This window comes from Poecilia latipinna, unplaced genomic scaffold (genome assembly GCF_001443285.1).
Source record: "Poecilia latipinna isolate Pla-1442-1.1 unplaced genomic scaffold, P_latipinna-1.0 Scaffold889, whole genome shotgun sequence".
In the NCBI taxonomy this organism is placed as follows: domain Eukaryota; kingdom Metazoa; phylum Chordata; class Actinopteri; order Cyprinodontiformes; family Poeciliidae; genus Poecilia; species Poecilia latipinna.
Window position 1 is genome coordinate 199,693 of NW_015113505.1, and position 12,112 is coordinate 211,804.

Sequence of the window (12,112 nt, forward strand, 5' to 3'; positions counted from 1 at the left end):
CTGTGCCCCCCCCCCCCCCTCCCCTTCTTCCCTTAAAAAAAAAAAAAAAAAGAAAAGGGGGGGGGGGGGGGAAGGTCACGCTTTTTAAATCTGCCGTTTCCCATCCTCTAACCCTGTGATGGTTCAGGATTCACCTGCCCAAGCTCACTTCGTCTCCTTCCTAATCGCGTCGAGGACTCGGCCCATTTCCTGGACGTGTCGATTTGTCCTGGCAGCACAAATCAAATTTCCCAGCTCTCCATCATCTGTTGAAGCCTCCCACGTCTCCCTGGATAATCAGACATGGCAGCCTCCTTGCAGGGGAGCGAGGCTTTCTGAAAGACGAGGGGAAGCGAGGCAGCAGATTTCCTTTCTCACACATGGTGAAGTGTCACCTTAATGAAATCTCAGCAGCCACAAATAGAGATGCAAAAGCACTGATGGTGTTTTTACTTCTTTATGTTTTTTCACTTTCCAATCAAAAGTTCAACATCTTGCCATGCATAATTGTAATCAATTGAAGGAGTCTGATGCATTTGTTCGCTCCCTCGTCTTTGCACAACGGCTCAGGCTCAGTCAGATGGAAGGAGGGAATCTGTGAACATCAGTTTTCAAGCCACAGATTCTAAATTGGTTTCAGGTTTGGACTTTGACTAGTCCGATCTAAGAGAAGGATAAGCTTTGATCAAAGCCACTCCTCTGTAGTTCTGAAAGAACAGCTGGGTAATTACACACAGCTGAAGTTTATTTCCTAAATATGTGATTCTGAATGCAATTAGCAATGTTTTAATACGTCAAAAATCAAATGCAGGGTTTGAGACGTATGCTTTGCTGAGGATAATCGTGTAATTTTTTTTTATGTTCTGTTGGATTCAAAATTTAAAACTTGCATTAAAAACTTGCAGAAATTAAGTTTTTTGTTTGTTTTTGCATATTAACACAAGCCAGGGGGTATAAATCATAGTCTTTTTAAGAAAATAGTAAACTCCTATCGGCCAGTAAAAGCCTAATTGGTGCATCTGAACAGCAGTTTCCCTGTCCGGCACCACAGACAAGATCTGAAATTTTAAAATATGAGCCAATTAAATGCCAACAAAGATAATAAATATCAGTATCAGTACATATTTATTTATATTTCAGTTTCTGAATTTTCTGTTTAGAAACCAATCCAAGTTGCTGAAGACAAACTTCCCTTTGTTTTTGTTGCTGCTGTCATTATTTAACACATTACAGGTTTTGTTACGATGCGCTGCATCAAGACGAATCTTTTAACTCAATGCATTATTCATCACATGATTCGTCTCCTTCAGACTCTGTTGCCAGGCAGAGTTTCCCTGCAGATGCTGAGTCACTGCAGCTCTTTATGATGCCCGTCAGAAAATCCAACGAAGACTTGTTTCTCCCGAGAAGCGAACACATCTGCATGCTTTTCCTCTGCAAGGTAAACATGCTGCACGGCTCAGGACAGCAGATCCGGTGTCAGTCTGTCCTTGAGGGCAAACCGGCCTTGTCCAAACATTTACTAGAAGAGCTCACACTGAGTATTTACAACGAATGTGGGAACAAAAAGGCTGTTATTTAAAGTGCAAAGTAAGCAGCAGACTGTGGGGTGACGAACAGGGCAGCGACTACAGCAGGTGTAGTTTTATAGTTGGAGAAGATGGAGGGCTGCAGAGTGCTGCAGGGACACTGCAGCACTCTGCTTCTGCTTTTACAAGCAGGCAAAAAAAAAAAACAACTTTATTTACAAAAAAAAAAGCCTTATTTACTGATGCACATTTCTGATGCTTTTTACGAGAAGAAGCCTGCAAACCACAATAGGTTTTAATATTTTTCTAGTTATTGATTTATGTTCCAATATTCATCAGAATAACTTTAAAAAACATAATGACTCTTTTTGTATTAGAAGTTTTTCATCTCTAATAGTCAGTGGGATAAAATAAATACATGTAATGTCTCAAACTGTCTTATAAAATATTTGTCAGGCGTTTCTTCAACTTAAATCTCCTGGAAAACATCTCGAAGGTAAAGAAAAGCTGCCACGTCCCAAATTCCCTAAACTGTAAAAAATTATAAACCTCTTCAAAATGGGGTTTGTCAAAGACAAAGAAGGTAAATTACATCCTGTGTTGATGTCAATAGAAGCTCTTCATGCTGCAGCACAAACAATAAATAATAATACTGCCTCTGAAGAGACAGTAAACACCAGCAGATGACATTACACTGCAGGATGCTGTGATGGAAGCAGAGCCCAGTGGAGAGAGATTTTTATGACCTAACCGGGTTTTTTTCCTTCTAATTCTCCAAATTGTTTTTCTCGATTTTGGAGACACAGCAGCTGAGACGGTTCTGAACTGTGTGGTCGTCACGAAGGAATCGAGTGAAAACATGTGACGGGAAGAGAAACAACTTCATTGGTTGTCATGCCTCAAACGACGACATTATGCTGTAAAACAGCCTATCTTGGTTAATCTAGAGATTCACTTGTCGTCAACATTTCTAAAGACTCAAAAATCCAAAAACTTTGAACCACTATTTTTGCGACCTTTGACACAATCTGGATTCAGGATCCATTTGCATTCAGACTGAATCTTTCTGTCTGGTCCCGTTCGTCGCTGTGCTCATCCCTCATTTAAACAGCGCTGCCGTTTCTGTCCCAGCGGCCGCCTTCACTGTCGATGCGCGTCAAACGTCTCCTCTGAGACGGAACCGCAACAAAGCAGGAATACGTTACAATCAATAGCTTTCACTTACTGATGGAAGAAGACTTTCTTCAGGCTGGTCATAAGGAGATGCATCCCAACTAGAACAGCTTGTTTTGGTGGCTTGGGAAACAAACAAACAAACTTTGAAATATGCAACAGAAAGCAAACAGAAAGCAGAAATAAAGGGAAAATATTTAGCAGCGGGAGCTCGGCTCCATTTTCCCACGAAGCCTGACCAACACTGAGGCTATTTTAAGAGGAACATTTTCTATTTTTCCACCCAGGGGGACGGTTCTCTGGGTACTTACAACCACCCCCATCTCTAATCTCGCTTTCTTTTTTGCTGAACCCAAATATGCTAGAATCTAAACAGCATATCTGCCAGTGAAGTTACCTGAACCTGCCCTCTTTCCAGCATCCAGTCATGCGATGCTTAGAGAAATATCTTCGGTTTTTCCAGAGAAAGGAACTTTCCTCTGCGTTCTGTCATAGCATGTCACACAAAGAGGCCAGAGATTCAGTCTGATATCCGACACCTCAAAGGAGAGACGCTGAACGGAGCTGGAAAAAGCTTCTGACTGACGCTACGATTACAAAGACATGCAAAGAAGTGTGTTTACCGTCCCATTTAAATATCCAAATGAAAACTTGTGGAAATGTTTTGCATGAATGAATAGAGACGAGCCCCAAGCCATCATCCACATGTTTCTGGATGCCACACACACACACACACGCACACACACGCACACACACACACACACACACACACACACACACACACACACACACACACACACACAGAGCACAAATCCTTTAAAGACTCTGACCTCTGCACGGATGCCCTCCTCAGGTTTCCCATTCAGACTTCCGCTGGGAGGAAATCATTAATGGCACATCGAGCTGCCAGTTTTTCACCCGGCGGCAGCAGCCACCACGCCAATGATCAATCGGCTCAGATGAGTCTGGGTAAACCGGCACAGACGTGTATCAGGCATTAAGCAAATCAATGAAAAGCAGCATGGGAGACAGGAAGCGTGGCGAGGAGTCAGGAAGCTGCTGCAGCTCTACTGGAACATCTAGTGGCAGATGACAATAACATCGAAAACAGGAAAAGGTTTAACTTAAACTCAAAGCTCCAGTACTGAGAACAAGTTTTCTGACTTAATACGAGTTTTCAGCTGCTCTTGTTGAGGTTCCTCTGCTGTTTAAACGACAAGCTTTACACATCATTTCCAGGTCAAACATGCATAAAAAACTGGATATTCAGTCTGGAAGCTGCAGGCTGCATTATTTCCAATTACCAGAGATTTCAAACCCGTCAGCAGATTATAATCTCTGAATCTGATCCAACCTTCATGTTGGTCAATGACCAAAAGATTCCTGTTACTAAAGATAGGCTGAATAGAAATTTATGAGAAAATGACCAGTTTTCCTTCAAGATATCTTACCTTAGATTTATTTGAGAAATGTGTGATCACCATCACTGGTTTCAAAACTCGCCGAATAACTTAAAGGAAAATAACAAATCTTTGCACGTTGAAATCGCAGCTTGTTGTGCAAAAACGTTTTAAATTATCTGAGCATTTATCAACTTCAAAATTTTTCCACTTAAATGAGATCATGCAAGTGTGAGACTTCCAGACAGATGGTGGCGCCAAAACACACAAATGGATAAAAAAAAAAGAAAAAAAAAAAGAAAACGCACACCAGTGTGGAGAGATGAGCCGTTTTCTGAGCAGCAAAAATAATTTATCCCTCAGGAAGAACAAGTGTACAAAAGCTGCATCGATATTCTGGTCAGAAACTCTTTCACTCATCCTTTTTGGTTCTTTTCTTCTTCTGTACAGACATATAAACCAGTGCATTATATCACCCCATCTGGCTGAGCTGAAAATAGTTTTACTAAGAGACGCAAATTCCCACAACGGCCCAACAGCTTGCACAAAAAGTTAAGCCCTTAATGGTGCAAACAAGATGAGCTGTTCAAATAAAGTGGGGCTGAAATCATCAACTGTAATTATCAGGATGAAATGATTATTAAAATATTTGTCAACTAATTTAGCCATTGATTAATTGTTAGTTGCAGTGTACAGATTTAAAAGGCCATTTGTTCAAAGAACAACCTGAGAGCAGCAATAAAGACAAAACTGCACTATATACATATATACACATACATATGTAAAACTCCCATTAATCACTTTTTGCTATCTTATTCCACTTTGCGCAATAAAATATTTACTTATTTTCTCATTTAAAAAAGGAATTAAATTATTTAGTTTTTTTTTTGCATCTTTTAATGTATTTCTATTATATAAAAAAGGCTTATGTGGTTAAATGAAAAATCTGCAGAATGTGCCAATTTTTTTTATCTGATCAACTGATTAACCACCAGAAAAGTTGATTGCTCAAATAATTGTTAGCCCCAAAATAAACACTGGAAACTAATTTTATCCCAGAGGTTTTCGTTCGCTTTGTTTTGCTGCATGGCGGTCCATCTTCTGAATAATTTAAGACAACACTGAGGCTCTGAGGAAAGTGAAAAACGGCACACATTAGCAAAAAGGTGTTGTGCAGATTTCACAAACACATGGATATGAATAAAAAGGTGATTGAGTGGAAAGTGAAATCTACAATCTGTTGGGTAAAGTATTAGATTTACTCTCTGCAGGCCAGTAGTGACAACATGACCAAGAGACAAACTCCACCTCTACATCATCTACATCACATGTGTCAAACTCAAGGCCCGCGGGCCAAATCTGGCCTGCCATAGCTTTTTATGTGGCCCTCTAGATTCTAGACTGAACACTAAGTGAGCTTAAATATGTTATCAATTAAAACAATGCTGTTTTTATCTGTTTACTGACAAGTTATTTCAATCAGTCCCTCCAGTTTTTTGAAAATTATTGTGGAAATTCACACAAAATCAACAAATCCTAGCACTTCTTTTTGCCCCGAGAGTTCATTGTAGATTTTTCTCAAACTGTTCTTACTTGTACTAAACAGCTGCCTCAGCCTTAATTGATGTCTATAGTAACGATCTATACAGCTGGTAATAAAAAGTCACATCTGCAGTAGTAAATAAGCGCAAATATCGGAAATATTTCCAAATTAGTACCACAAAAAAAAAAAAAAATCCTGGAGGGACTGAAAAGATGTCCAATAATATTATTTAATTTTAAGAATTCATTAATATTTTAACAATTTAACAGGTTTTATCAATACATTCTGGCACAACCGGCCCTTTAAGAGCGTTCACGATCTTGATTTGGCCCAAAACAGAAATGAGTTTGACAGCCCTGGTTTAGGTGGAGGAAACTCTGCTGTAATATAGTCAGGACTTGTTCAAACATCCCATCAGTTTCCTGAGTAAACACTAAGGCCTGCTGCTGCTGCTGCTGCTGCTGCTGCTGCTGCTGCTGATATGACGGCGGATCGTTAGTGTGACTGACAGGAGCCGCAACGCAACATTCCTGCAAGCTGCACCGAGGCGTTCTCTGAATAAACAACCTCAAATCTGATCCTACAGGTAAACAGTTAATATTTTCTTTCTTTTTTTTTAAATAATTATATCAAAAATGATAAAGTTTGATTCAACTACATTTTTTTTAAATATGTTAATTTGGTATGGCACTCATGGTTAGAATAGCAAAGCATCGTTAATTACATATATACATATTTTTCACTTTCTACTTTAATACTACCTTAGATTAGGGCCAATAGATGAGTATGGAAGTAAAGTAACTGAAGCATCAGAATATGTTATAGTAAAAAATGGCATTTTGTGTAATATCATTCAGCTAAACAAAAAGCTTAAAATCCTGAAGATTTAAAAACATTAAAAAAAAAAACAATGACCTGACAAACATCTGAAATTAGCAAAACTGATCTTCTGTCTCTAAAGAAACACTCATGCCATCCATCAGTACCTTTTGAGTAATTTGAACCTAAAAAAAAGAAGAAGAATATGAATGCAAGTAAAACAGATTCTAATAAAAAAGTCTCAGTGAAGTAGTAAGTACGGTAGGTTGTTGCTGGCGTGTCACCAGAGCAACAGGAGCCGTCTGAGTATAAACCAGGCAGAAGCTGCTGATGTTGTCTCAGACATCCAAGCTGGACCTGTTCTCAGTACAGCATGCAAGTGAAAACATGTCCAACATCAGTCAGGAAGATCAGGCTGTTACAGCTGTTAACGAGACAGTTGCAGGTACGTCTGCAAACCAGCTAGAAAACAAGCAGTCAAGATCATTCTGCAGAGTTTCAGCTGCAGCAGGACCTGAACCAGAGACGTCATGTTGACCGTGAACTGGCAGCGCTGACCTAACCATTGGGAAATTAAAGAGACATGGCTGAGCGAGCTGAAAAGCTATTACCAGGCTGGAAACATTTGCATGTTCATCGTTTATGAAGAAAAGGTGCTGAGTTGGAACGAAAGGCTTAAAGGCACGAAGGGATTACAGTCCAGGAAAAAAAATTTAATCTATAGCTTTGAGGTATGACGAGATATTAATTGAGCTGTGCGTTTTATTTCTGATCTTCATTTGATCTTCAGTCGCTTGGTGGGGACGCAAACAAACGGCACAACAAGACACACACCTCGGATGTAAACTTTGACCTCACCAATAGACAGCAAATTCATGAACGAACAAATCTCATCAAGTTATTCTGACCAAATGTTTATTCAAAGGCAGGACAGCGTAGATCATAATCATTGCATTTCGTTTCACAAATTTAAATCCACGTTTTGATAAGTATTTCAAAATTTGAACGTGAATCCAGAGTTTTATTCACTGACGTCACTAAATGCTTGAGATCTAAGGAGGGAAAATGCAAATTTAAGGTTAATCTTCATTTGACCAGACCTCACTGGCCCAGAAAGCTTCCCATCCGATCCAAGCAGAAGAGTTCATCTCCCAGTTCTATGAGCTTTTCTTTAATTATTATTATTTATTTCCATTCTTTTTCAAATTGCAGTGTTAATATTTGGTTTGATTTCAAATAAATCCTGAATCCTGACAAATACAAGGAGATCTTCTTCTTCTGCTACTAAAGTTGGATAACTCTGTGGACAGGAAGTTGACACTTTCACTGTTGATTTTGAGCCGTTTTTAAACTGATTCATGGACATTAACACAGGCTTCAGAACAACGGCTACTTCAGCAGTTTTATGGTCCTAAAATCAGAACCCGAAGCTTAGAAATATTTGGTATTTCTATTGAATTACATAAAATCCATGGGCAGCAAACAAAGGGAAGGAGGAGCAAACAATCACACAACGCCTCTCTGATTAATTAGCTGTCAGACTTTTATATTAACCTGATAAATATGTTGCAGCTTCAGGCTGTCAGGCTTATTCAACAAGGAGACTTTGTTCTTTGCTTCGGGATAGAAATAAGTGAAAACTGTGGTTCATTCACTGACAGAGGATTTCCTATTGCAACCAAATAGTAAACAGTTAAAATAGGTCATCATTAGGCTGGAGGTGTAAAATAAATACACACTTATACCCAAGGATATTTGATCCATTAATCCGAAACGTGATTTATGTGGGGGGGAAGGGGGTTGTTTGTTTTTTTTCCACATGGTTGCATGCGACCAAAACACTTTGGTCCTCATTTCTGTGTCGGCAGCGAAGTGGGGTCAGTTTTCTACCTGAAGCAGATGGTGTGCCAGTCGGCGTTGAGGGCCTGCAGGTACTGCTCATCGTAGATCCTCTCTTTGCATCCCGCGCACTCCGGCAAACTTCCTCCAGCTGCAAAGACACGTGGGAAAACGGGATCAAACCCACACGGATGCGAGGCTTTATTTGGGGCCTCGGCAGATCCAACAACGTTCTGATTGTGTCCGAGTTTGCATGAGGCGCTTATCTGGCTTCCCATGCAAACTGACCCAGCTGGTTTATGATTCGCCTGAGGAAGAAGCTGAACACACAACAAGCTGCTATGACATCACTTCTGGCTCAGCTGTACGGACACAGCAGCCAGGCTTCTGGTGCCTGACTGACTTCTGGGTAAACTGGTTATGAGCTGGTAACGGTGTATTTATATTTAATAGCATGAGAACCAGGAATAATGTGGTGATGTTTCCATTTCCTTATTTAAGCTTTCTACTCCGATGGAAATATATAAAATAAATTATTAAAGTTGCTCCAGCGAAGCTTTAGGAAAAATTCCCTGCAGTTTTTTTTTTTTTAAGGTTCTCTGAAGGTTAGATTTTGAAAATGTAACCTTTAGAGAAGGTAACCCTGTGATTCTACAAACCTACTTTCAGGGGAAACTTGAAAGTTTTCTGAAGTTTCTCTACAAGTAAAGTTGCCCTTAATCATTCATGTAACACTTCTTAAAGGTGTTGTATACATTACATCTGGGAAATAATAGGGAACCTTTAGCAAACATTTCTTGACTGTTTCTAAAAGACTGCACTGTCAGCTTTGCATTTATCCTTCAGGGAACCCGTTAGGAATGGTCCAAAAAGGTTCTTTAAAGATGAGATTTTGAAAGTTATGGTTTCACATTTAGAGAAGATTCAGCTCCACACAGATCACACAGTTGCATAATGTTTCAGTGAACCTGCAGGACCCTCTGAAGGTTACACTCTGAAACTCGTAGAAAACCTCGACTAAACATGAAACTTTCTACAAGGTTGCATGTTGAAAGTTTCAGTTACTATTTGCTTGTAGCTCAAAAATGTTGCACTGTCTTTCTTGAAACTAACCTCAAGAGAACCAATAGGGAAGATTTCATAAGGTTTTCAAAAGCTGTCTAGGCCTGTCACAATAAATCAATTAATTGCATGATAAATTAAAAGAAACTCAATAATTTTCATTTGCTTGATTTATCGTTTTTCTCTTTTCTCTCTTATTTTACCAAAAACTGAATGATAAAAGTCTTCAGTCTGGTGTTTTGGTCTCAACTAACTCTTTTTTTGAAAAGTAATTTTGTTTACAGAGACTTCCTAATTTTACTCCATTTGTTGTCTCTGTTGTTGTCTTCCTTGGATATCCCAAATCTCTTCCAGTTCTAGTGTTTAAATGTTCAATAAAACGTAAAGTTTCTTGATCTTTGAGAATGTGTTATTGCATTTTTAGGCCATTATTACTATTATATTACTTGAAAATGGTCTCAAAACAACAATGTTGTCATTTATCGCAATAAGTTCTGGGACAATTTATCGTCCAGCAAAATTTATTTTACAGCTGTCCCTGTAAAAGTTGTATCTACGCTCCAATAAACCTGTCTGAAGATTACTTCATGAAAGGTGTTGGTATCTTCGAGCTATCTTTTAGGGAAAGTCCCTCAATTGGTTACACTGTGAAAGATTTAGTTTCCCTTCAGTGAACACGAAAGTAACTCTCCCTCTAATTGCTCTTTAGATGACGTCCTGTAAGTCAGAGGGAAGTTAACCTTTATAAAACCTTTATGGAATATCATAAAAGTTCTGGTCAGACTTCAGGAAACTAATGCAGGACATTTCTGGATGATTTCTTAAAGGTTACACTGCGACTGTAGAAGCCTCTACGGAACATTATCTGATGGTTCTCATAAGGTTTTATGTTCAATGTTGAGGCTAACTTTTAGAAAACTTTTAGTGGAAGAGATTCCCTGGAGATTCCAGTAAAAAAAAAGGCATTTTCACAGAACTATTTAACAAGTTACTCAACAGGTAAAACAAGGTAAGATGCTGTTCTTACTAAAATGTTTCCAACCCAAAGGTTACTTTATCATTCATCACCCGTCTAGCAAACCATTTTGCATCCAAGTTCTCCATATGTTTTAAGGACTTTGCTTCCTTTTATTTTTGGCAGATCACAACAGCTAATGGGATAAAGTAGCATTAATGTGGTCGCTCATGTATTATTGAAGGCCTGAGATCTTGAGGTTGCACAACAGTTTTCCTGAAAGTTGGCAATCTGCACAACACAAAGCGACGTGTGCAAACATTAACCTGACCTCAGTGTTGAGGGCGGCCTGCAAAGGGCTGTTCACGGCTCCCTTCCTTCTCGCTAATGAGAAAAACAGTTGGTCTCAGGAAGAATAAACCCCTTTGGATGAGTTAATATGAGAGGCATCGTTCACTGCAGAGGAGGCATTGGCTGCAGCTAAAGACAGGAGACTTTGGAAGACATCCATCTCTTTGAAAAATGAAGGAAAGAAGAGCTTAGTGGCAAAACAGGCTTAGGGTTACTACACTCACTGGTTTCTGAAGTCGAATGTCTAAGAGTCATTCTTTCTTTGCTGCATTTGTCAAGACGAGATAGCAAAAGCAAACAGACACACCCTCATCTTCCCCCGCACAGCATGAGCTGTACAGGTGAAGCACATATGTCTTGCAGAATCATTGCAATGCAAATGTAAACATGCAAAGTCTGCGCGGTTCTATTCATAGAACATGAGGGGACAGGACTAACACAGTCTAATACAAGAGGGACAGATGAAAAACCTACAACACAACCAAAATAAGAAGCTAATATTAAACCCTACATTTCTGTGAAATGATGTCCTTTTTTTTACCCACCCAAATGGTAATAAGCACTTAGAAAAGCAGTTGTTTTTCATTTAGACCTAAGAGTCTCGTCTTTTCACCGTTTTGTTGTTCATCTTTAATCTGATCATAAACAGTCATGTTTTTTACTGGTTGAACACGCAGAGTGAGCTTGGTGCGAGAGTCTCTGGTGCACACAAACATGATGGATGCATCAACTCGAGGAAAACACGGCTTCAGAATCAGCGCTAACATGCCCAAACAAGCCTCCCTTTGGGTGAAACGCTGACAAATTCACATCTGATCAGTGGATGTCAAACATAACAGCACAACTCCGCATTCATCGCCTCTCTGTCTGCAGCGTCCTCTGCCTTTTAAACGCCCTCACCACCCCAGCAGCCAGCTCCTCACCTTCTTCCTCTCCCATGCGTTCGTCCTTCCAGGTGCAGCAAAGCAGCATCAACCTCATTCACTTTCCTCTGGTCTCCTCCGGAGAACCTCTGGTCGACAGAGAACCAGTAACCGACGTCCCCCAGCGGCTCCACCGCAGCGCGCTTCCCCGGTGCTGGTGTTGGCTGTGCCTCGGTCGATCCCCGCAGCCGCAGCGGCCCACGCTGCTTCCTCCTGCCCGCTGCTGTTCGCTCGGTTCTCCGGCGGTTCATTCAACAGATCCGCCGACCAATGGAGTGGCAGAGCCGGGGAGAGGAAAATACAGAGGCTGGCCAACCGGGAACACGCCCCAGTTAATGAATTCAGGATTTGTTTCCCATTCGGAGGGAGGGAGAAGAAGAAGAGAGGAATCTATATATGGCAAGTCGTTGTAACATATAATCTAATCACTGTTTAGGATACAAAAACAGCTGGAAACACAGAACTAAAACTGTGATCAGCCTTCAATATCTCATTCGAGAGTCTTAAGATAAAATAATGCTTCGTTACTGCCACAGTCA

At 40.1% G+C, this 12,112-nt stretch overlaps 1 protein-coding gene across 3 annotated transcripts in view; it reads right to left on the reverse strand.

Moving 5' to 3' along the window:
• The window catches only part of limk1a (LIM domain kinase 1a), a 59,177-nt gene that overhangs the window by 44,227 nt on the left and 2,838 nt on the right, over positions 1-12,112 (reverse strand). The window contains exons 1-2 of one of the 3 annotated variants that reach the window (XM_015048513.1): positions 11,574-11,918; positions 8,334-8,433 (exon numbers count right to left, since the gene is read on the reverse strand). In XM_015048513.1, coding sequence (XP_014903999.1) covers positions 8,334-8,433; positions 11,574-11,631 — 158 coding nt within the window. In that variant the 5' untranslated portion in view covers positions 11,632-11,918. Of the gene's footprint in view, positions 1-8,333; positions 8,831-11,573; positions 11,919-12,112 lie in introns of those variants that run through there. The other 2 variants (XM_015048514.1, XM_015048511.1) reach the window with 2 other exon arrangements.